At 36.5% G+C, this 26,498-nt stretch overlaps 1 protein-coding gene across 1 annotated transcript in view; it reads left to right on the top strand.

Moving 5' to 3' along the window:
* Positions 1–26,498, top strand: part of NBAS (NBAS subunit of NRZ tethering complex) — a 173,648-nt gene that overhangs the window by 50,003 nt on the left and 97,147 nt on the right. The window contains exons 25-35 of the mRNA XM_054061941.1: positions 196–369; positions 1,343–1,476; positions 2,080–2,142; positions 2,633–2,755; positions 4,146–4,248; positions 6,536–6,759; positions 8,923–9,035; positions 11,765–11,878; positions 19,839–19,952; positions 22,166–22,323; positions 25,343–25,441. Coding sequence (XP_053917916.1) covers positions 196–369; positions 1,343–1,476; positions 2,080–2,142; positions 2,633–2,755; positions 4,146–4,248; positions 6,536–6,759; positions 8,923–9,035; positions 11,765–11,878; positions 19,839–19,952; positions 22,166–22,323; positions 25,343–25,441 — 1,419 coding nt within the window. The remainder of the gene's footprint in view (positions 1–195; positions 370–1,342; positions 1,477–2,079; positions 2,143–2,632; positions 2,756–4,145; positions 4,249–6,535; positions 6,760–8,922; positions 9,036–11,764; positions 11,879–19,838; positions 19,953–22,165; positions 22,324–25,342; positions 25,442–26,498) is intronic.

Here is a 26,498-nt window from a genome sequence, read left to right as displayed (position 1 = left end):
AGCAGAAAGATGATAGATTGTTTCAGAACTTCCTGATGTAGTGGTCTGTGGAGCACTGGTGGATGATAGGCTTCAGCTCTTTTTTTGTGATAGGTGAAGATAGTGTTTCAGTTATATTAATCAAAATGTGTTCTGTTTTGGCCAGTGAAGCTGAACTTATTTCTTTTTCTTTCTGTAACTCGTAATGCTTTCCAGTCTTCTGACGAAAAATATGTGAAGAATGTTTATCAATGGATGATTCCTTTTCTCCACCGTTGTGAAAATCAGTCCCCTGGTCTGGCAAACTCACTTTTTAAAGACTACTTAGTAACATTAGCGAAGGAAGACCTGACTCTACCTCTGAAGATATTTCAGAATTCAAAACCTGCTGTAAGTGTAAAGCCCTGATGATTCTGCTGGTTTCTTTGGAAATTCTTGGTCTGAAGAGGTTCATTTATAAATAGTTAGTTCATCTCTTAAATCAGATCATCTCTATGATCTTTCCCTTCTTCTTGGACCCAGGATTTGTTATGCTTTCGAAAACTTCTTAATTAAAAAATATTATAGTATAAGCTGGGATGCCACTAACCTGTCCTTGATAAGATTGTGAAACTAATGTAATTATGATCTTGGCCTTCTAGAACAAAAATTATTGTGAAGATATTTCTTTGAAGTAATTTTCTGCTGATGTGCTTAAAGTAAATTCCTGGCGTATTTGCTTTTTAAAAAAATGGATATGAAAGAGTTGGATGATCTCACTCATCTTTTTTTTTCCCGAGTAATTTTACTAGCAGCAGATTTCAAGTTATTCAATATCGCCTCTTGCACCTCAAGACAAATGTAGAGAATAAAGTGAAGGCCATTAGGATGAAGCCAAGAGTTCAATGAGTAAGGGTTGAAGTTAGCCTTCCGTGTGAGTGTTTTTTGCTGCTTCTACAGTTTAAATAATTATTCCAAGGCACATAAGCGCATTTTTGCATACTATTGAGCATTCGGTGTTTATGGACAGAAATCAACCAGTGAAGAAAAAACACAGCTATTTTCTATATATTGATACTGTTATACACATTAAATAAATCTGACAAATGTTTGTAGCCCCGCACCCTGTCCACGTCTCAAATTCAAAAAGAGTATAATGGCATAGCACTGGTTTTTTTCCAGTGTCTGCAGTGTAGGAAACACACCCGAGTCATGTTTCAGGTTGTGACTTCAATATGTCTTCACTAAGTTGTTAGCAAGAAACCTAATTACAGCTAAAGACCATTTATTTACTCAGACTATTAATCTTTTTTTATTCAGAAGAAATGTAAATGTTGAGTTAGAAACAGAAAACTGAAAATCATGTGCTTTCTTTCCTTGTTAGTGTCCGCAAAAAATTATTCCTGATCAAGACCAGCTTATGATTGTGGCACTGGAATGTATTTACAGTTGCAAACGAGATGATCAGCTCTCTCTCTGTTACGATATTTTGGAATGCCTTCCACAGAGAGGATATGGGTAAATGTTTTCAGCTAGTTATTGGTCAATATTTTAGATATGTTAAAAATGGTTGTGAATTAATGCTTTAAAAATAGTTATGAAGTCACTGAAGTGCAGATAATGTTATATCCTGGTGAAGTGAGACCAAGGGTTAGCGCTATCTTACGGGTCTTTTTGGTGTTGTTACATTTAGTGGTGTCTGGCACTTAGGGCTATCGCACTGCTTATAAACCGTGAGAGAGGTGTCGACGTGGAAGATCTATGTGAAGGGCAAGTAATCCTGGAGAAAGTGAAAGTGTGAGGGGGACATGTAAACCCTTCTCTCAATATCTTTTATGTGTAGGAGGGAAAGAACTTGAGGAAATTCTAAGGAAGAAGGGAAAGCTCTGTTTTTTAGAGGCTGAGGCACCCTCTCAGCTTAGCTATCATTTTTAGCTGTATTTTTTAGCTGTTCTTCCAGCAAGAAGGGAACAGTTTTCTTTTAAAACAAGAATATGTTTCATTTTCTTCAAGGAATGTTTATCTTGATATCTAGGTGATATATGTTACATTAAGAAATTATAAGTAGTATGTATGGCTATATATATATTTTTAATATTAATTGTATAATATCTTTTGCAGGCCTGAAACAGATAGAACTAACTCTCTTCATGATGAAGTAGATCAACTGGAACAAATTCTTAGGTATTTAATTTAGCTAAAATAAAGAATATACTTTTACATAAGTCACTAGGCATAGCCAAGGACTTCTTAATGACAGGAAAGCAGCAAGAACATCTATCTTGTTTGTTAGTTCTGGCAACAAAATAATCTGTAAGAGTTTTTATATTCAGAATTTAGAAATTTTGAATATTTTGGCTATTTTTTTTTTCTTTTGGAGAGGGGAGGTTACTTCTGAAATTGCCAGGAAATTTGTTTTGATCTTGATGCTTTGTAATGCTTTGAGTAATCAAAACTAAAAGCTGTGAAGATATATCATCAGGTTATTGCTGATATGCATTTACCCTGTGCTATGAAATTTTTGAGTAAATAATGCTAATCTGGTTACTAATACTGTTACAGACTTTGTGGAGACCGCGATTGCGGTACATTGTCTGAGACAGCTCTAAGCCTGCTGCAGCAGGGCAGTTGTACAACTGTGCAGGATGAAAAGATGTTGACTGTTCGTTTACAGCGTGTCGGAGCTGTTGGAGAAACACGGACTTCAGAAACCTGTTTCCTTTGTGAAAGACACAAAAGATAATGTGGAGGAGGCACGGAAGCTGATGATTAGGCTGACAAGGCACACGGCTCGCAAGTTAGTATTCAAAGGGGAGTGGAAGATAAGGGAGAAGGGATACTAACATAACGGTACACGCTGTCAGAGAGTGCACCTGCCTGTTTTGTTGCAGTAGGGAACCGCTGTGTTCAAACTGAACAGTGTACGTAAAACGCATTTGTTAGCCTGATGATTAACATAATTAGAGTTTTGGCTGCATTCTCCACATTCAAAAACCTTGGTCTGGCTTCAAATCTGTTTTAATATGTTTGTGTTCAAGTAAAGAAGCCTGAAAGGCATACCAGCTGCAAAATACTGCAAGATTAACAGTAAAAGTTATCGTATTGTAAGTGAGGTCCTTTAAGACTTAATTAATTTTATTGAGAATGTAGAATTTGTAAAATAATTTTTTTTTTTGGCATGTTTTCTTAGGAGCTCTTGTAATAGGATATTTTATTGATTTTTATTTTTTTTTACGCATTGATTCTGCTTATATTTCCAGTATAATATTTCAATTTTTCTGTTTAAGAACTACTTTAGCTCATTTAAGTCGTCTTTCAACTGTAGATGAATTATTACACAGCTCTTGGCATAAGCAGATAAAAAGATTGAACCCCAGGAAAAACAGCCCTCACTGCAGATTTTTTTTTTCCCTTATATAAACATGCACAACAGTTATGGGTGATGGTAGGGTAGTGTTTAACTTGGAAATGCTGGAAGCCTTTTAAGGCTTCTAAAAACCTTTCTTTAGAAAGATTAAGTCGATGCCTCTGTAAGAAAAATGTTGATTTTTTTCACTTGTTGTAGAAACCCTTTGCTTTTCCAAAATTAAAGCTAATGCCACATGAGAAAATCATTATGAGCTGAGCTAGCTTGTGTAGCTTAAGTGTCTTTTTTAATCTGAAAAGCTCTAAATAATGTCAAAATACCTCTACAGTGATTTTACTACTAGAAGTTTTGATAGAGCGCATGAAGTTGTATAGGAAGTGGTGTGGTTAAACAGAGAGACATGAATCCAGAGGGTCGAGAATCTGAATATTATTCTAATTTAAGGAACTAAATAAACTTGCAGCTCTATTCTCTTGTGATTGCATGTGATTGATTAGTTCTTTGAGATTGCCTGCGGTGGACAGCACTTGAATGATTCTCAGTTGCTATTACAAACTCTATCCCACAGAAAACAAACAGAAAGACACTTTGGATACTGCATTGTTGTGATCAAACTGTTTTAACCCACAAACGCTGTTTTAATGTTAATTAATATTAAAAGCATTCTGTCTTTAACTCACTTTTGGTTAAACATCCAATTAAAGATTGAAGTAGCATTTGAGAACTCATATTTTTGGTGATGGAACTGTGGTATTGCCTACTGCTGCTTTTCATTAACTTTTCTAAGGAAGAGAATATTTAATTTTAAAAATGATTTTAGGCAACCACCAATGAGTGAGACACACTGGAAGGAATTGCTCCAGGATATGTTAGACATGCAGCAGAAAGTATATACGTGCTTGCATTCAGATACCTGCTATGAGGTGAGTTTTTATTTTCTTACTGATTTATGTCCCAAGCAACCTATAAATTTTCTCTCTGTTGCTCACAAATGTAAATACATTTTCTAGTGTTGTGTTATGCGATTGTCTGCTGGCTGTTCTATGGTGTTTTCATTCAAATCAGAAACTTCCTGTGTTAATTCATTTCATCGAAAGCCCCTCTAATGAATATCCTATATATCTTTTGCTAGAAGTCAACTTTTATTGAGACTTCGTGATTCTATGTACAAATGTGTTTAGCAATGCACACTTAAAAGTAATGAAAATAAACAACCCTTTAGCTAAATGTTCTCTTGAGCCAGGCATTTCTTAAACCAGAAGTTCTGGCTTGATGATATTATCCACAATCATTAAAGGATTATGGACTTTCTTTTGCTTGCAGTTGAAGTAAAATAATGGAGGTGAGAAACCTAATTTCATTGAAGGAAAAAAAAAAAACACTGCACAACCATAAACCCCAAACCAATGTCATGAATATTTGCAAATGACAGCTGTTGGGCTGATGTAGAGTTTTCTGTGACAAGTATTGTTTGTCTGCATGTTAATATTTTGCAGATTATTTCAGAAACAGTGCTATGTCCACTATAATAGGTGTTTAAATAGTCACATCTCTTAAATGTTTGAGTGTTTTGTTACAGTTTTCAGATTTAGTTGCTTATGCGTATCAATCTGATTAACTCTTTTTGGAGAAGTTTTGAAGGCAAATTAGAAAAAAAAAAATATTGAAGTGAAAAAGCAACGCTATTCAGCTTATACATAAAGTCGCTCTTTCTCTGCAGTTGTGCAGTTTGAAATCACTTAGCGAGGACTGGCTATGTATTCAATGTTCATGGTTTTATGATAGGCTAAGGCATAGTGGACTTGGAATTTGTTTTTTAAGTGCACTTAAAAATCTAGTACTAAAGCACTCTGAAAATAGTAATAGCGTTTGCTTTGTTCTGATCTTAATATCATTTTAAAATTAATATTAAATTATTTTTAACCTATTTACCATATGAATAAAAACCCCCACAATAAAGTGGTTTGGAAAAATTATCTAGAAATGCTGAAAATGCTTTGAAATGTAGTGCTGTTGTATGCAGTTATACTTTGATAACTTCAAAATTGAGAAATTGCGAATCCTTACTGCCTCATCAATCACATGTGAAGTTTGTATTGGGATCTTTTTTAGCACAATGCTTATTTATTTCTTCTTGCATGGAAAGTAAATCCTGGCCTCTTGAAGAAGGATTTAATGTCTATAAATTTTGAGGGGTAGATTGTATGTATCTGTTCTTTAAGGAGGAGGGGTCAGCTGTCATACTTGGCATCTTTCACTGTTCTTTGAAGATTAATGTATTGCAAAATAGAAAATTTATCTATTTTTATTGTGTCTTTCTTTAAGAAGTGCTGAATTATGTTCCTTTCCAGAGCATAAGATGTCTTAGAGAGGTTCTGCCTACCAAGAAATACTTTAACTTCAAGATGTGATAATCCTGGTTTGCTAGATAATCTCATCTATGTCCCCTTTCCCATGAGAGGTTGGACCAGATGATCTTTTGAGGTCCTTTCCAATCTGTGCTCTTCTGTGATTCATTGATCCTATTTAATTTGTTTTGAAATGTAAAACACTTGTTGAAGGCTGTAATGTTGCAGCTGTGATTGTTTTCTGAAATGATAGAATGCATCTTTGTTAGGACAACACTGACTGTGTAAAACCCCCATATTTTTTTGTAAGGTAATGCGATCATTTTGAGTGTGTTTAGGGTGGGTGAAACTTGACCTGAAAAGTTAGGTGTTTTGTGGCAGATGCAGCATTGCATTAGTATGCATTCCTTTGTAGACAGTCTTGATTGAAACATAAAGAACATATTACATGCTCAGTTCTAAAGGTTTTTAGTTTCTTCAGGGATACAAAATTTCTTCACGTATGTTGTTGATTTTAAGGTGTTACTACTGTACTGCCTTTCACATTCTTACATCCTATTAACACCTGAGAATGTAGTTATAAATGATTTCTGATCTAAGTCCTGCTGTAAAAAGGCAATTAATAAGCTTTTTTTCTGCAGGAAGTAGGAATAACTAGCTACTAGTCAATTTTAGCCTTACTTAAATAAACTTCGGTAATATTGTCCTTGATAGAAGTTACATTTTCTGCTTGGACTGAATATATTCTTTTGACTTCAAAGATCCTTTTACTCAAAGGAGTTGGTTCTATACAATGTAGATAAGCTTAGTTGAAGGTGCTGCTGCAAATCAATTTAAAATTCTTTTTTTTTTTTAATTTTAGATATTCACAGAAAGTCTTCTATGCTCAAGCAGTACAGACAATATTCACTTGGCTGGGCAAATGATGCATTGCAGTATTTCATCAGTGCATCTACCTAGTTCATCGAAAGGGAAGCCACAGTACAGAGTCAGCTATGAGAAGAGTATCGAACTAGTTTTGGCTGCTGGCAGAGAATACTTCAATTCTTCAACGAGTCTGATGGATAGCTGTATGGATTTGGCCAGGTATATTTACAATAATGACATACATAAGTACATAATGTTCTTCTAATTGAAACTTGAATTTTGTTTTCCTCATAAGAGAGGGTAAATCTTACATGGGTTTCTTTCTGTTCCTGTGAAATTACAAGGTAAACGGAATGTCTTTGGCTTCTGTAAGATTTTTTTATTTTATTTTGGAGACTTTTTTTTGGGCTCTTTGTATTATTTTACCCTACCTTGCTTTGTGTGTATACATACTATTGCTGTCCCTGGCTGCTGGAATCCTCTGTTACAGAATCCAGAAGAAGTGCAAGTCTTCCTCTGTGGATAAGAAGCTATTTTATGTGTCATTTGAACCTTTTTCACGTTACAGCACTGAACCACAATGTTACTCTCACAATAGAAAATCACTTTTTGCTGATTCATTCTTTTCTTTTCTTACATTGCTTTTCCTGATACTGAAAGTTCGCTTGAGGCTATCTGTCTCTCTTTGTTACGTTAAGAAATAATTCAAACATAGAGCAGCCTTGGAGGTTGCAGTGTGGATGTTCATTCTTGTATAGATTTAGATATACAAGTATCTTCTTTTACAGTTTAGGTGCAGATAAGTAAAATAATTGGGTATTACCTATGTAAAAGATTGATGCCTTGACTAACCCTAAGTTTTTAAAATAGAGGTATGCCTTAATATTTCCAGCCTTTCTCTTTTCTTCTAAGAATTTACTGTTTCATTAGTATTGTTATGTTTTAATCCAAAAGAGTTTTCCTTTTTTCTTAAAAATGACAAACCAAACATCAGAATCCCATAACCAAACAAAAATATTTGTCTTGACTACAAAGGTAAATGTCTTTTTATAAGTGCTACTTTCACTTAGGCATGGGTGCACAGTGCTCACTGCAGGGGGATTGGACTAAGTGACCTTTAAAGGTCCCTTCCATCTGAAACTATTTTGTGATTCTATTTTCTTGTCCGGTCTCCTGTTGAGAGTCTCTTCCCTTGCAAGGAAATACAAAGTATGGTAGTTTTAAATATCCCATACGGATCCTGTGATCAGCCTTTATCTTATGGCTTTACAGACCTATTTCAAAATATATAGTTTATAGCTTGATTAATTGCTATGAATGTGTGACTGTGTTTCTGTGCTGTTTAGTAAGATGTTTTGGTTCTTTTCTGACTTGTCTCCAATCAGTTGTTTCATGGTAATTTAACTAGTTTCCATGGGTGATTATTACACTGTGTAGGTCTCCTAGTAACTTTCCTCTATGAGTTGGTTTAGGTGGAATGCATTTGTGTTATCTTCTGCTGGCTCTCTTTCTTTCACTCCTGTTTTAATCTCCACTTCACCCTGAAATGCTTGTTCAGTGCTTCTGAAAAATGTGGTGGGTTCAGATTGGAATGTAGCTAACATATAATTTTATTATTGGTGTAAGCATGTCTTTCTCTAATTAGCATGTAGAGATAAAAGCCAGATGACAAATTGTACGAATAAAATGCTTCCATTTTCCATTTGTTTTTTGTTAAACATATATTACTAAAACTGCATATGAACAAACTATACTGGAATGCAAGTTTCATTTAAAAATTTCTTCTAAAAGCTGATGATGTCAATGTAGTATTCAACATTACTTAAAAGAAATTTTAAAACAATGTGTTATTAATAATTGTGGGCATTAATTTTCAGAGCAGTTTTGTGGTTTGTTTTTATTTGTTGAACCAAGCTGAGGAACCTGAGCTTGTGACAACGGCTCTAACATTTCACTACAATCACATTTTTAGGAATTTTACTTTTATTTTCTGGCATGTGGCAATACACAATACTACAGTGACATGAGAAGTATTTTTCTAAATAATTTCTTATTCAAGTACATATGTCTTTAATAGCTGTTGTTAAATTCTTTGCATGTCTAAATTCAAGAGGGTTTAGGTGATGTTCTTATCACAAGTAGGGGCAGAAGACTTGCAGCAGTGCAAGAATAGAATTTGGTTAAAGTATTTACCCAGCCATAAAAGGAATATTATGCCAAACACAGTGTATGTTACAAGACCAGTGAGTATTTTGATGTTTCATAAGCGCAGTAAATTACTGTTTTGTTGGGTTTTTTTCACTCTGAGGTGAACTTTTCCCACAAATTTAACTTTGAATTTATTCAATAGTTTTTAGAAAAAAATATTTCCTTCCTACTTAGGTGTTGTCTACAACTTATTGTAGACTGTCCGAGTGCTATTCAGGAGGAGCTAGACCTCATTCGTGCTCTTGGCTACCTTGAAGAATTTGATGTGAAAGTACTACCGTTACAAGGTACTGCTTATTTTCATTCTTTAAGTGATTACTTAGGGTGAGGACACCTCACCCCTGCTCCAGCCTGGGGTTCCTCCCGTGGGAAACAATCTTTCATGAACTTCTCCAGTGCGAGTCTCTTCCACAGGTTACAGTCCTTCAGGAATAGACTGCTCTGACATGGGTATCCTATAGAGTCAAAAGTCCTAACAGCAAACCTGCCCCTACATGAGCCTCTCTCTCCACAGGGCCACAGCATCCCTCAGGCACATCCACCTGCTCCAGTATGGAGTCCTCTGCAGTCTGCAGGTGTATATCTGCTCCACTGCAGGCCACCACGGACAGCCTGCCTCAGTGTGGTCTGTGCACCATGGGCTGCAGGGGAATCTTTGCTCCTGCACCTGGAGCACCTCCTCCACCTCCTACATTCACTGATCTTGGTGTCTGCAGAGTGTTTTCTCTCACATATTCTTTCCAGTCTCTTTGGCAGCAGTTGCTGTTTTGCAGCACTATTTTTCTTTTCTTAAATATGTTATCCCAGATGTGCTACCATCATCACTGATGGGCTTAGCCTTGGCCAAGTCTTGGAGCCAGCTGATATCGGTTCTGTTGCACACAGAGGAAGCTTCTAGCAGCTTCTCACAGAATCCACCCCTGTAGTCTCTCCATTACCAAAACTTTGCCAGGCAAGCCCAATACACTTTCTTAACAAAAAAACCCACTTTTTTAAATGAGAGAAGAGAGGTCATCTATCTGGCTTTCAGTGAAGCTTGAATGTATGGTATATGGGCAACTGTGAAACTGCATGAACACTGATATTTGAAAGCACTCTGTGAGAGCTGCCCAAGAAGAACCAAGAGTACCAATGAAATGTGCTAACGGCAGTGTTTTACTTGTGGCATTGTGTAGAGAAGTACTGGGATCTATGGACTCTCTGTGTGGGTCTGCGGTAAAACGAAGCAGATGTTCTTAGTGGCTATTGTTACGTTACTTTGGTGTTCAAAGTGACATGGTGCTCCATATGTTATAGTCAGAAATCTTACTGTTTCTGGACTGAGAACAAGTATGGTTTCTAGATCTAGTATGCTGTACTGCTGACCTCTAGAATAGAATTTTTTTTTTGTCAGTTTTTTCAGCCTGTAGAAAAGTAAACGTGTATTTTCTTCATCATTTTCAGTGTGGACCTGAAGGTACCATTTAAAAAAATCAGCAGCTGTTAATATTGCATTAACAGTATGTGTAATACAACTAATCTAGATTAATGAGAATATGTGAAATCATGCCTGTAACTTCGTTAATGATTATGACTTATCCTTTATTCGGTATCTTTCATGTAAACCAAATTAATCTAATAAGATTAAAATTATGCTTTAAAGTTTTAATGAAAGCCTTTAAATGGCCAGTTACTTTGATAGAATGTCATTAAAATAACTTAATGATCAGTTGTTCCCATAGTAAGAATCAGCAATAAACTCCTATTTGCACTTTTATGTTTAGTTTTCTGTGGAGCTTTGCCCCCTACTTGTATTTCTAGCAAACACAGCAGTTAAGGTTGTGAACTGCTATTATGATGTATTTTACTAAGATCTGGTTTGGAGACTCCTTATTAATACAAAAGATGAAAAAAAGATGAAAAAAGATGTCCATCTTTAATGAAAGTATTTAACCCATGGTATTATTTTAGATTACTTTCAGTGATGTTGGATATTTCAAAATACCTTGCTATTACAATCAGTGAATGAGAACGTTTTACTGCTGTAATATTCTATCACACATATATGAGTATAAAAATTAAGTGTAACCTTTTTCTGCTTCTCCAATTTTAATTCATTTTAGTCTAATTTGATTTCCAGATTAATAGAGTTTTTATTATGTGAGTGCTTCTTTGCTCTTATTGAGAGGCCTAATATATCGTTTAAGCCCAATATGCTGGTTCTGAGTTTGTCCCCAACACAGACATTAATGTCTTACTGAGTGTTAAATGGAAGATCTGCATGCTGTTCCTCTTTGTTCTGAGAACTGCGTAGTATGAAAATGTTAACTTTTTAAAGCAGCAGCCTGAAGTTACCCACCCACTAACTAGCTAAAAAGAGCACTGAAACCAATTCATTATATTAAATTATACAATTAAGGTAATAGCTTAATTCTTGGTAAAATCTTTTGTGAAATACAGCACTAATTACAAGCTTCTCAGGCTATGGTTAACATAACCTGCTGATTTGCAGGCTATCCCTCCACTTGCCGAGAAAATATTTATGTGAATTAAAACAGCCTCGAGAATTGAAGGGGTCTGTGTGATCTATCCTGTCTACACTAAAATAAAATGTAGCATGTAATGTTAGAGTATTCTGAATGGAAGTTTTCCTGTTTCAGCAGTCTTTCCAAGAATGTTGCAAAAATGATATTTAAAAAAAAAAATTGTACAAAGGCATATGGTTAGCCATATAAATTTAAAATATTGAATCTGAAAACCTGAAACAAAAATGAGTTGTCATTCAGGTTAGTCTCCCTCTTTTTCCTCTCTTTCCTGCCTAACTTGCCAGTGGTTGGGGCTGGATATATTGTAGTGTTATTTTAACTTTCTGTTTAAATGTATAGTTGAGGGTATGCAAGTCACTTTGGTCTTGTTTTCAGATTGTGTTTGCGTTCTTATACTCCCTAGCACTTCTTCTGTGTCTACGTTGTTTAATCAGAAGTACAGCTGTAAGGTTCATTTCTGTAGTATTTAACACCAGTTCTTCTTTCAACAGTACGTTTGTGTTCAGATCGACTTAGCCTCATCAAGGACTGTCTTGCTCAATTGTCAACGAACTATAAGCAGTCTGCTAAGCTCCTGGGACTTGCAAATTTGCTACGGGTTGCAGGTAAGCTGAGATAATAAGACACCGAGTTGCAATAAAACATGCATTGGTTTTGTGCTTTAGGACACTTGAGTTGTTCATTAGAATGTGTGCTCAAGAATATCACTAAAGTCATTTGGAAGAGCAGTCATTGGGGAGGAATGAAGTATTTTACAAGAAAGAAATATTTTATCTGTAAAACAGCTGATATTGTCAACTGCTCTGACATCCCACTAATAAAATAAAAACAACCCTGTCTAACCTGGATTTTGAGTAAAAGCCTAATTCAGATTGGAGGAGTTGTGGCTGAGAATATTGGAGTATTTTGTCTTACAGTTAACCGGTAGTATTAAAATTCTGGTAAGTCTTATAAGGTGGTTTGATTTTAATAGTAGCCCCATTTGCATTGGAGGGGAGAAAGTTCTCTGCAATGCATAAACTTCAGCTGTTAAATTTTTGTCTATGCTTTATGTATTTCCTTTGTGCATTAAAAATAATGTATTTGCCTGAGTATTCATTTGAGAAGCTGAACATCTTCAAGGATTGAGTCGTAAAGATATTAAATTTGTTTGTTTGTTTTTTAGAGAGCGTAAAGTGTCTGGCAGGCCTTTTGATTTTTGAAAACTACTTCATCAATGCAGCTGCAAATACAATACTGCTATATTTCTATGATGTAGAAACAGAATATAGAAATTTAAAATGAATATTTCATGCAGCGTGGTATATAAAATCAATGCATTCTGGCTTTATCACTGATGCATGCCTGGGTAGTTCCTTTCGTTTTATGTTTTTTTAACTAATTTAAGAATTTTTCTTCTGTTTTCAGGAAAGAGTATTGGCATTTTTTGCATAGTATTACAGGGAGGGAGATATTCACTGGGGTCGAGTGAGGTTATGAACAGAGATAAAGCAGTTGGGCATCTCAGGATGTCAACACCCTATGTCCTAAAGAAAAGAATCATCGGAAACATGTGTTTGTTAAGTTCAGTGCTCCTGTTACTTGTTACCTGTGCTCCTGTTACCTAGCACCGCAAGCGCAGAGAAGGGTGCCGTATTTAGTGGCTGGATCCATTCTACATATGTTGGTTTTACATATAATCTCCTGTTTTGTAGAAAATCTAGAATGACAGGCCTAACATCCCTTTTTTACTTTGCTTCCAAGACTTCTGCAAAAAAAAATAAATTGATAATCTCCATATTATTTGAGAAGACTAGAGTGCTGTAGAGCTCGTTCTTCTCAGCTTCCTCCAACGTCAAGTTAAAAAATCTGTCAATTTTTCTTCTTAATAATCTGAGCTCTTAAGGCTAATGCTGTTTTTTGGTGATTTTTTGGTTTTTGTTTTGTTTTGGCTTATTTTTTACTCTAAATGATTCCCTTTGGGAGAAGGATAAGCAAAAAAAACCCTAAGTATTTTGTTCAGTAGGGTGATGCCTTAAGTTGTAGATCAGCATCTCCTGTGCCCTGTTATGTACCTTTGAGCAGGGAACAACCTCATGGCTCATATCTCCAGAGAGTAAAAGATGAGGCAGTGTGTATTAGGTAGAGAACATTAGGAAATTCATCTAGCCCTCATTGATATGGTAATGTCTGTGTGCTAGTGTTGTAATCACAGTGGCACTTAGTGAGACACAGCTGAAAAGAGACATTTAAGAGGGAGATTTAAAGCTGAATGATGAAATAGCCTCCTCATTTTCTCCTCTATGTGGTTACTGGCCTGGAGAAAACCAGAAGATGAATGTGTGTGGTGGTTAATTTTTAAGCAGGTGAATGGTTTAAAAACTACTATACACTACAAATTACATATTTATTCTAAAAGTGTTGGATTCTCTCCTTTTATGGCTAACCTTGGGAATAATACTAATGCCTATTCCTGTGTTAAGTATGGGATTTTAGTAGTAAAAGTGAATATTGGTAAGGAAAAAACTACTTTGACGCTTCCTTCTCATATCTCTTATGCTAAATAAATGAGTAACTCAGTCACTTTCAATGGTATCTTTTGATTATAGAGTAACAATTATTTGGAAGGAAATATAGCAAGAAAACATCCCCTGTAATGATTTCCTATAGTGGTGGGTGTGGAGGGGTTTGTTTTTTGTTTGTCTGGTTGGTTGTTATTTTAAGATAAGTCATTTTAAGCTTTTGTGATTAAAGAAACATTTCACTGTCACTGACGGATGACTAGTCATATTACTTATATAGAAAAACTTTTTTTCTGTGCAGGATATTCATTTATAAGCAAGATATGGATGCAGTACAAATGTCATATTTGTGAATTTTATCTAAGTTATTTGTTGTAGGAGATGGACTATGGAAAACAAGTTTCTTTCGTTTTAAGAAACTCAGTATTTCTTTAATCTCTTTTAGTTATTTCTGTATTTGTAAGCTATAAAGAGCATACCACTATTACTACAGGGTTTTTATGTGCCTGACTTTCTATGCCAGTGACTAGCATCCAGAGAAGTATGCAAAAGCACACAAAGGAAATGTGATTGTTATCGCTGTTTTAAGTCATGCACGCAAATGCAATAACTGTTGGACAGATTAAAGAGAGTCTGTAGAGCTTTGCTCTTTCATCCTCAGTTACTGCTGTATGTACTTTGAGTGAGTCCTGGAATAGGTAACCTTATGTTGAATTTAAAGTTGCACGCGATTGTAATAACTAGGTTAATAGTACATTTAAATATAGGTTTTAAGTGGAATGCTGACATAGCCTTAATCATAGTCTGTAAATGAAGTCTTGTAAAATTTAATAGTATGTATAAAAAGCATAAAGCAAGGCATGTAGAAATGGTACTTCTCTAACTATTGACTTGTAATTTATATTTTTCTGTTACATTTATTATCATGATGAAGAGTTGTGTTAGGACTTATTAGCCATAAACATGATAACAATTGCAAATATTTCAGAAATGTAGCTGAAGGGGCAGCTCTTACATACAGATTTTGAGATTCATGAATAAGTATATTTTATTTTAAACTAAATATTAGAAAAGGGTAACCTTCATTGTACTTTAGAGCAGGTGGTTTTTGTTAGTAGGCTTAAACTACTGGGAAAAGGTAACTTGATTTCTAACAGCTTATGATGAAAGGAAATGATTTTATGGAGATATATTTGGATTAGTCTGGATATTGAAAAAGAATCTGGGGATTGAACTTTATGGACTTGCTTAATGAAGAATTAGATAAAGTGCTGCTGGAAGGAATAATTGTTTTGGTCCCTAATTGGTTTTCAGTACTTATACAATTATACTGATTTATGAGCCACCTTTGCTGTGCAAAAAGTTCTGATTTTGCCTGGTGGAGCATGCTTACCAGTATTGGTTATGCTTGCTCAAGTTTGCAGTCACTTCCGTTCCCAATTCAACATGTGTATCTACCAGTAGAGTGCTTTCCTGTGCTTTATCTGCTAACTGGAGGAATTTGTTGTAGTACTTCCCCCTCCTGCTCCCTCTGCCACGCGGCTCCACGTGATTATTGATTGTGAAAGACCTGCTTGCTACATCTATCCATACCCATATAAATTTTATACATGTGTATATAGAGAATATTCAGTGTACATTGTTTTATACTACGTATGATACAGCCTGTAAAAATACTAGGAGCGTATGTAAGTTAACTTCAATTCTAAAAGAATGCATTTGCTATACATACAAGGGTAGAGTGCATGTGATCATCCTTGAAAAGCTTCGGAAGTTGTGTTCTCTGAATTCACTTTGTTCAGAGAGCAGCACTGAAAGTGAGTAACAAAACTTATATTCATACTTATCAAAGCTAAAATATTGCTTAGGTAGTGGTATGTCAGCTAGCTTCTTAATTGCTTTAAAGTATTTGATTAATGACAGTAAACTCTACTTAAGACTCATGTTATTGCCTCTGTGCAGTAAGCACACAAGTGTTTATCTTAAGTTCACAGTTGGGCAAAGAATGGAGGGAGAATGTGCTCAGCATGATAGCCAGAAAATCTACACCTGCTCAGGGAGCCAGAGCTTTTCAACATCTCGCCATCCTCACTTAATCCACATTGTCCCTTAAGAAAGTTTATCAGAAACGAAGAGCAACTTCTTTACTGTGTATCAAAAATATATGGTCAGTGTTGCTCTTAGTTTCTTGAGTCAGGCTTTCTAGAGATGTTTTCTGTTCAATGTTCTCATTTCTCACAACTTTAAGGTACTTCAGTTAACTTTCCTGTAAGCTAATTCTATAAACTTTTAAGCTTTGCTTATATTTCTAAGTCAAAGCTTATTTTTTAAATCCTCCTTCCTCAACAATGATTTTCTGGCTTAATGCATGTTGGAAGTAACAGTACAGATGGTTTCAGATCTCCTAAATGTAGGTGACATGGAATTTCTAGAGTATACATATAATTTTGATACCATTTGACTTTTAAGTTTTTATGACATAGTTTCAGTCAAGGTAATGTTTTATCTACTCACAAATTTTGCATCTTACTCAAAGGATTATCAGTAAGCTTTTCTTATCTTTATATGACACAAATTGGATCCAAACTTTTGAAAAATACTTTGAACTTTTTTCTTTATTTTTATTGTTCATTCTTATTATTTCTTTTATTTCTCAAGAAAAAAATATTTCCTGTTATTGCTGAGCATCAGTATTTTTCCTCTCATACTTTGTAATTGAATCATAGAATAATTCAGGTTGGAAAAGACCCTTGAGTTCATCAAGTGCCACCCTTAGCCTAACACTACCAAGCCCACTGCAAATCCATGTCCCTAAGTGCCACATCTACCTCCAGGGCAGACTCTTCCAGTGCTTGGTAACCCTTTTTGTGAAGAAATTTTTCCTCCTATCTAGTCTAAACCTTCCATGGTGCAACTTGAGGCCACTTCCTCTCATGCTATCCCTTGCTCCTTGGGAGAAGAGACCAACACGCGCTTTGCTAAAATCTCCTTTCAGGTATAATGTTGTATCTGCTTGTATCAACTTCTGTCTGAATGCTAAATATCATTAAAAACCAAAGGATATGGGAAGAGCTTCGGAGACTTAAATCTTACTGAGTGGAATAACCCTTAGAACCTAAGTGCATTTACCTTATGATGTAAAGAGCTCCAAAGGACCTGAATACTCACAAAACTTCACAAAGAATAAAAGAGAAATAAAAGCTAAGACATCCCTTCCAGTTGCTGAACTTGATTTGTTTGAGTCTGAATGTCGGATATTAAAATTACGGCTTAATGAGGATACACTAGAGAAGGGCTTGGGGATACTGATGGATGAGAAGCTGGAGATGAGCTGACAATGTGCGCTCACAGCCCAGAAAGCCAACAGTATCCTAGGCCACATCAAAAGAAGTGTGGGCAGCAGGTTGAGGGAGGTGGTTCTGCCCCTTTGCTCTGGTGAAACCATACTTGGAGTCCTGCATGCAGCTCTGAAGCCCTCAGCACAGCAAAGACATGGACCTGTTGGTGCCGGTAAGAAAGGCTGAGAGAGTTGGGATTGTTCTGCCTGGAGAAGAGAAGGCTCTAGGGAAACCTTCTTGTGGCCTTTCACTGTTAAAGGGGGCTTACAAGAAAGATGAGGACAGACTTTTTAGCAGAGCCTGTTGCACTAGAACAAGAGGTAATGGGCTTAAACTGCAAAAGGGTAGATTTAGACTAGATATAAGGAAGAAATTTTTTTTTACAGTGAGGGTGCTGAAACACTGACATAGGTTGCCCGGAGAGCTGGTAGATGCCTCATCCCTGGGAGAATTCAGGGTCAGGTTGGATGGGGCTCAGAGCAGCCCAATCTAGCTGAAGAGTCCCCTGCTAACTGCAGGGGAGTTGGACTAGGTGACCTTTAAGGACCCCATCCAAACCAAACTGTTCTGTGATTCTGTGATTCTACTATGTAATATAATAAGGTCACCGTTTTAATGTTTTTTCTCATTGACCTTTTCTTGGTTTTAAATCTTGGATGTATGTCAGAAAGGCAAGGGGAACAATTTATAATTCAAAACTTGCACTTCTATGAGACTTTATTATTAAATATATCTTCAAATGAGACATCACAAAGCTGAAGCAGTGTTTTTTTTTTTCGTGTTTGACCATGCCACTAATCTGCAGCAGGTAGTATTTTCAGTGAATGCACTGTTGAGGCAATGAAGGCTGCTTGGGAAAAGGGGTTGGGCTGTGTGTTGCAGGGGATTCACTAGTCATGTCAAAGCTGATGGTTGTTCTTTGGCGTAACAGCATGTGTCAAGATAATGGAAGTTTGTATGAGTGCACAGTGGAGATAAGATGTGCAACTGTAACCGTGAACTGGAAGGAAAATGATCCTCATATTTTATACTTGCTCTTTTGTAAAACGTGTGGAAATGTATCCTACTGCATTAAAAACTAATCGGCTACAGCACTGGGGATTGGGGACTTGTCAACAAACTGCTGCTCAAGCACAGTTAAGAAGAACACTATTCCTTGCTCCAAGAGTTCCTCCTCTTTTCCCTGAAATATCACTGATTTTTAAGTAGTAATAAATAGCAGTGATTATTTATCTAGCTGAAATCTGAGGAACAGTAGTTTGATTTTTTTTTTTCTCTCTTGCCTTTTATTTGTGTCTGCTACTTTGTTAAATCGCTTCATAGTGGTAAAGTTGTCAGGGCGAAGTGGACACTGGAAGGTGAGTGGCAAGTGTGAATCTCTTGCTTATCGAAATGACAGTTCACATTTAGCTTGTGTAGATAGAAGCACCACCTGTAATTGCTTTTGCCCGGATGAGAAGTTCCCAGCTTCCAAAGGGCAAAATTTTGCAACAGAAGAGCCTTGGATGTGATTAATTTACATCATCGTGTGTTGGCAGTATATGAAGCAAGAGGCCAAAAGATAAAATGATGGAAAGGCAACCTGTTCTCCCAGCTGAGTTAGTTATGATGTGCTGGGATTAGGGGAGTCTTGATTGAGTTCAATAATTAAGGTAACTTCACTTTCCTGAATGTCATTCTGCCACAACTCCTACATCTTTTCAGGAAGCTTTAAAAAGAAATTTGCTTTGCCTGCATTGATGGACCTGCAAAGTAGAGTTAAAAATAACAGCTTTGTAATTTAAGAACATGTACTCTTTAAGTGGTTTTTGGAACCGTGTCTGTTTAACCTTCTGAAATATTTGCATTTCACAAGTTGTAGTAATACAGTTTCATAAACCAGTGCCCTTTTCAAATGACTAACAGCAGTGACTGTGTAAAATTGCTTTTAATAATAGGGGAGAAACATGAGCAAGAAGCTTGTATTGAAAAAATCCACTCATTTTTATTAGCTTCTTGCCATCCTTCTTTCCTAAATTAAAATGAATAGCATGAGATTATTTCTCCTGTGTATCTTTAGTCACCTTCTCACGTAGCACATGGGCATAAACACTATTTTGAGCACATGACTGTACCAACTGATGTCAGTGAAGTAAATAACTTTCATGAGATCAGTAGTGTCTAAATTGTTACTTTTGACTGGGGAAGAGGCATTATCCAGAAGGTCTGGTGGCCTTGGATGCCTGTGTAGTGTGAGAAAATGGCTTCAGTTTTAATTGCTCGATTTATGAGGGTAGCGATTTTTAAATACCTCTGTTTTCTACATCTCATGAATCATTTGGCTCTATGAAATGGCAATGGAAACTGGGGCTTTGTATACTCTAACAAAAAAAATGTCAACATTCTTATTCTGTTACAGTTCATGCAAGTTTGGTTGGTTTGGTTTTCTTTTAAAGTCAGGATTTTGATTTATGTCACTTAAATATCATTTTTTTTCTATTTCTTGGTCATTGCATAAATACAGTTTTCAAAACTTTTTATGTTTTTTTGAACTAGACATGTTTTTTTTCTTAAAATATGTAACTTTACTGTTTTCTTCAGGAAATTGCAGATAATTTTATTTCCGCTTTCTTTTCAATATGAGCCCTTCATGTTGTGGCATATAGTTTTCTTAAGAAATAAAGTAGCAAGCTTAAGTTGACCATTAATTCCAATTAACTAATACAAATTCTGTATTTTTCTTACAGGAGATGATCAAATGGAGAGGAAAGGTCAAGTTTTAATACTTTTAGTAGAAAAAGCTCTCAGTTTCCAGGACTACAAAGCAGCTAGCATGCATTGCCAGGAGCTCATGGCTGCAGGTGAGGCGAATAAATGGGGATGGTGTGAAGTGATGGCAGTAGAAATCTGAGAGCTGACTCTTGGCTTACTGTGAAGTATGGTATTTCAGGTTTTGTCCATTGCATTAAAAAATCGGTTACACCTTGTTTATTGAAGTCAACTGACACCAGAAGTCAAATGCAGGAGGCAAGTGGTATGAAATGTGACTGATCTTTTTGTCTTGGAGGTGGAGTTCCACATAGTCATGGAACTACAAAATACTTAGGCCAAGGTGATTTCTGAAGCAGTGTTGGTCTTTCTCTAAATTAGTTTTGATCATTGAGATCTCTCAACTGAAGTTGCATACTGACATTTATATAATCCTTTATTTTTTTTTTTGTGTCAGAAGCTCAAAATACATCCCAGTAGGGATTCCGTTTTTAATTCTCTCCTCAGTACTTTTTTCTTGTAAGAAATCAAAGGAAAAGATTTTAATCCATTGTGTTGTTTAAATCACGGTTGTTAGGTTTTCTTATTACGTTTTTGTTAATGAATGTTCATGAATCATGCTATTGAGATTCAATGCATGTTGTTCCGTACACATTATTGTTTATAAATAGTCACGTTTTTTCTCTAGAAGTTCTTTATTGAAACTTACTTCATTACCTTTTCTAAAACATGTTTCAGTTTGCAAAAATTACTTCACATAGTATAAAATCTTTTCCTGCAATTGTTATCCCACTTGTTCATGTCTGGAAATAATTATGAGAAATACAGTTTTGTTACCCAGCTGTTACCCTACAGCTGGGTAGGGATATTGCATTTAATTTTGAGTCTGAGAACAGTATTATAGGATGTAATAATAAATGCTGACTTCTGTTTCTAACTAAGTTTTGTGTGCATTTTAAAACACACTTTGTGTATCTTTAAACTGGTCCCATACTTTTGGAGAGACATCTACCAGGTGCATCTGGCTATCTCCAAGCTTAATTTCTTGGCATTCTGACAAAAGATGACTGCGATGTATAGGAACTGATGACACGAGGTGCAGCCAGATCCGTGTAGTCTCCTTCTATTGCAGGAAAAATGGATGTTAGCTGTTTGATATTCCTTTTGCAAGACAAAACCATGCAAATATTTTGTCATATTGAATGTACAAATACATGAAATTGAGATGTACACCGCAAATACTGTATGTAATAAGAAAGGTACTGAATGATTAAACTTGTAACCTCAGGGGGCTTTTTTTCTGTGCCTCCAGGAACCACTGTTTCTCATTCTTTCTACACTGTGCCCCTTTCAAGCAGGTGAACATATGTGGCTGCTGCTGCTAGGAAGGTGCAGGTCTTTTAGATGTCTGCTTTTCTATCAAAATTCATAAAATATTTGTGGTATTTATGTAATTTGCATATTTGAGGGTATGAATGGAGGTAAATGACGTGTGTGTCAAGATACTAAGGAAGATGAGATTTGTTTCTTTAGCCTTTTTTTGGTTTATCCCTTGAGATTGATGTGCGGGAAATCTGAGATGAGCAGAGCTTCTAATAATTAGATCAAGTGATATATTTTACTTCCCCTCTCCCAGCTACTCCAGTAAGATGTCTTGTGTCATTGAATATAATTAAATATTCATATCATACCGGCCCTCCAGTACCTAAAAGGGGCATACAAGAAAGCCGGGGAAGGACTTTTTACAGGGATATGTAATGATAGAACTTCAGATTAGAGGGGGGAAGATTTAGTCTAGACGTTATGAGGAAATTCCTCACAATGAGGGTGATGAGACACTGAAACAGATTGCCCAGGGGAGTTGTGGATGTCCCACTCCTGGAAGTGTTCAAGACTGCGTTGGATGGGGTCTTGAGCAGCCTGGTCTAGTGGGAACTGTCCATGCCCATGGCAGGGCGGTTCAAACTAGAAGATTTTAAGGTCCCTTCCAACCCAAATCAGTCTATGATTCTACGAATCTATGCTCTGAAATAAATTATGACTTACTGCAACATGTAAAAATATGGCAAGTAGGCCTACAGATACCGATTGTACTGATATGTACAACATTATAACAATGAATCTTCTATTCATTTGGTCAGTTATCAGTTGAGTTACATCTCTGTTTTATAGAGCCTTGATAGTTCCTTTCTCAGGGTATGTTAAGTGTTGGGAGGAATGCCAGATCTGATGAGAATTTTACAGAACATTCCTACCACTTGTGAAGCTTACCACCCTCAGAAGTATGTTTTATGTTCCCTTGTAGGTTATTCTAAAAGCTGGGAAGTATGCAGTCAGCTTGGGCAGTCGGAAGGCTACCCTGATTTGGGTATGCGTCAGGAACTCATGGCTTTTGCGCTGACACACTGTCCACCAAGTGCCATAGAGGCGTTGCTGGGAGTGAGCAGTTCGTTGCAAAGTCAGGTTGGTGTTTCTGAAACTTCTTTTATGCAAGTTCAGTGTTTACAAAAGTAAAAGGGACTTGTGCTTATTTATAAGTTTTTTTCCTTTAAGTTCTACTCCCCAGCAAGTTTATTCTATTGTATTTTTCTACTTTCACTGTTATGTTTCAACAAATGAGATCTCTTTTATAAGCATTTTTATATGATGAATTGGCTTCTCAAGTAGAAGTGCAATTGTATCCTTGATCTTCAGTACTTTTAATTTCTTTGTTTATTGGCTCATTTAAACATTTTATTTGCAAATGCAGTTAAATTTTGTCAGTGTTTTCCAGCTTCTGTCACTTGTTCACACCCTGTAATGCAACTTCATTAAATGCTCACCTAAATATCTATTAAATGTTTATTCCTAAATTTTTATGTTCTCTACTCAATATACAATGATAATCTTCTCACTTATTTCGACCATGAAATTGTTTTAACAAGTACAACAGGCTTTATGTCTAAGCCATGTTTATTAATTCTACTATGACTGACAATGCAGTCAGGTATTCAGCTGGTCATATTGTATATGTAAGAACATGTAATTGTAGCATTTAAATACAAGTTAAGGCAAGATGACATAGCAAACCTTTTGAAAAGTTTTATTTGAAACTGAAGTGCAGTAATTTAGGTTGTCAAAACATTACTTTTTTGTTCAGTGTAATTGTGCCTTGGTCTACAAACTGTAACTTGTTTGAAAGTTCATATTTGTCTCAGTTGTCTAAGAGTTCACAGTGCTCATAGATTTAACCTTCTGTAATGAAAACAGCTTAGGGGGCTTCCATTCTGTGTCTGAAGAATGAGGGAGAAGGGAGCAATAGCTGCAGTACATATGCAGTCAAATTAAAGCAGCTGCAAATGTGTAGCCTTTTTCTTTACAAAATCGCTTGTATAGCGATGTGTGTGACGGATACAGACAACGTAGAAAGGCAGACTGCACCCCTTCAGTAACAGGATATTGGAATAAAATGCTGCAAAGGATTTAAAATAGTTTAGCTCTCACAAGCTCCTTACTGCTTTTTTTTTCATCTTGAAGCACTCAAATTTGAGAGAGATAAGTACAGTGATGAGCTTAAATGTAAATGGAATCTCTGTAGAATTGGTACCTGTACAATACGGAAATAAAAGCTTGTTTACCCTCTTACGTGACTATACCTGGAATTAGAATTTGAAATTAAACAAGCTTTAGGCATTTGTATAAACCAGAACTTGTTAAACTTTCTGTCAACTCACTCACTCTCTATCAGTCTTGTTCCTTGTAAAGGATTCATGCCCTGTTAGTTGTAGTGCCGTGCAGCTGTTCAGCCACTAATTGTTATCCTCTCACATCCCACTTTTCCAAGGGAAATTATTCTCTCTCTTCTCCAGTTGTTAAACTGGAGACTGAATTTGTTGCCTAGGTTTCTTTGTTAGTGCAGTATAATTTGTCGTGAAGGTGCAGTGATGATTAATTTAGTGTTTGCCCCAGGAAGCTGAACCCATGTCATGATTTCTGTCAAAGCACATTTAATCACTTTCTTCTGCAGTTACTTTGTCTATAAGCTTAGTGTGAACTTTACAGCTCTGTTCATCGATTGTCCTACACGTTAAGTCCAAACACTCTGTATTTAGATATATACATACATTGGAAAATCTTTTATGAAGTCATGCTGACCAAATGCTGATCTGCAAGTTTGCAGATGACACTAAGCTGGGAGGAAGTGTCGACCTGCTGGAGGGTAGGGAGGCTCTGCAAAGGGATCTGAACAGGCTGGACTGCTGGGCCGAGACCAATGGGATGAGGTTTAACAAGACCAAATGCCGGGTCCTGCACTTGGGGCACAACAACCCTATGCAGCGCTACAGACTGGGGGAAGAATGGCTGGAGAGCTGCACAGAAGAGAAGGACCTGGGGGTGCTGGTTGACAGCCGACTGAACATGAGCCAGCAGTGTGCCCAGGTGGCCAAGAAGGCCAATGGCATCTTGGCTTGTATCAGAAATGGGGTCACCAGCAGGTCCAGGGAGGTTATTCTCCCTCTGTACTCGGCACTGGTGAGACCGCACCTCGAATACTGTGTTCAGTTCTGGGCCCCTCACCACAAGAAGGATGTTGAGGCTCTGGAGCGTGTCCAGAGAAGAGCAACGAAGCTGGTGAGGGGGCTGGAGAACAAGTCTTATGAGGAGCGGCTGAGAGAGCTGGGGTTGTTTAGCCTTGAGAAGAGGAGGCTGAGGGGAGACCTTATTACTCTCTACAACTACCTGAAAGGAGGTTGTGGAGAGGAGGGAGCTGGCCTCTTCTCCCAAGTGACAGGGGACAGGACTAGAGGGAATGGCCTGAAGCTCCGTCAGGGGAGGTTCAGGTTGGATATCAGAAAAAAATTCTTCACAGTAAGAGTCATTGGGTACTGGAACAGGCTGCCCAGGGAGGTGGTCGAGTCGCCTTCCCTGGAGGTGTTTAAGGAACGGGTGGATGAAGTACTTAAGGACATGGTTTAGGGAGTGTTAGGAACGGTTGGACTCGATGATCCAATGGGTCCTTTCCAACCTTGTGATTCTGTGATTCTGTGAAATGATATATATATGTATGTAAGTGTCTTCTGTGGACCTTTATTGGTTATGTGACCCATGGAAATTCTGCTTCCAAAACTCTTATCTTGCATTACATGTGCCTCTGTGGAGTTGCCCAGCACCTCAGAGGCGCAGTTGAGATAATGGGTGTTTTTCATGGAAGTTCTTTAGTCTACGTAGTGCAGCAGGGTGCATGTAATTAAAAACCCAAATGTGTTCTTATGTTGCAAGAAAAATATCGCAAAAAAAACGCACAGAGAAGGGAAGGCCCTTTTGTCTAAGGACTACAATAGTGACAGGGAGTCAAAGAGATACCCATGTCGTCTTTTCCCTGTCTTCCCCTTCAGCCTTGGTTTTCTGTCATAGAAGCTTTGACATCAGAATTTCTTGAGTTTCTTATAACATAAAGCATAATTTTTACATTTGATTATTTGATTTGATTTTGTGTTTGTAGATTCTTTATCAGGCTGTGAATTACCAGTTTCTTCCTTCAGAAGGAGGTGAAAATACAAATACCTCAGGACCATCTTCATTGATCAGTAAGAATACAGAGGTAAGCTTTAAGGAGAGTTAAAAGTAATAATAATTATGTTCTGTGTTATGCTGAAGAGCTGAACTTGAGCTTTTAGGAACAAGGAAATAAAATGCACAACATTAAATACATCTACTAATTTCTGGTTTTAGATTGTTTTAATTTTAAAGTTTTGCTTCTGTATTTATACTTAGCGTGTTCTGACTTTTTGTTGCTTCCTCCAACACTGTCTTAGCACCACAGGAGAAAAAATATAAACTCAGAGGCAGAGGAAGAGGAAAGTGCAACAAAACCTATCACAATCAAATACATTAATGTTGGTTTGACTTTTGATCTGTCCCAAATGTAAAACAAGGCATTTGAAAATGAACCTGAGCTATGTGATTACTTAAAAAAAACCCTTTTAAATTGAATTTGTTTCCATTTTATTCTGTACATCATGGAATTTCTGACTTCTTTGCCGTTTTCTAACTTTCATGTATTGTATGCAAAATTATTTTTGTATGTAAGATTGGAAGGAATGTTGAGTGTTTTGTGGGAAATAGAGATAGGATAGCAAGAAAAAATATTATTTTAACAAATTTAAGTGTGCATATGTACAGGCAGAAATACATTTCACTCTTTATAGAAAAATAATCTGTTTATGAAAGAAAGGAATATGTTTTTCATCCTTTTCAAAGCGGAACAGAATAAGTTTAGTTTTTATTTTCTTGCTGACTTCTTAATTGAATTTTTCTATAGGTGATAAACAGATATTGCAGGGAGGTGAGGGGCAAAATCCTTAAAGAGATACCCAAAAGAACAGAGAAATAAAGAAAAAAGATGATTCATGTTGTGTAGTTTGCCTTTTTGAGAAAAGTATCTGTTTTGCAGCCTCCTTAATGTCATTATATCCTTGGGGAATTTTTACCAGCTGTAGAGGGAACGTGGTAGTCTTTTTCTTTGGTATGTTTAACACCATGTGGCTCAAAACCCTACACCTCTCCTTCATGTTATTGGAATGGGAACAGGCAACTTCTGTGTATATGTCTGTATTTTGTGTTTTTTATATATGTATAGGCATACATACTTTGTGTAC

The sequence above is a fragment of the Cuculus canorus genome, chromosome 3 (assembly GCF_017976375.1).
Source record: "Cuculus canorus isolate bCucCan1 chromosome 3, bCucCan1.pri, whole genome shotgun sequence".
Lineage (NCBI taxonomy): Eukaryota > Metazoa > Chordata > Aves > Cuculiformes > Cuculidae > Cuculus > Cuculus canorus.
The sequence above is the reverse complement of the archived record's forward strand: the minus strand, read 5'-3'. Positions and strand labels throughout refer to the sequence as shown.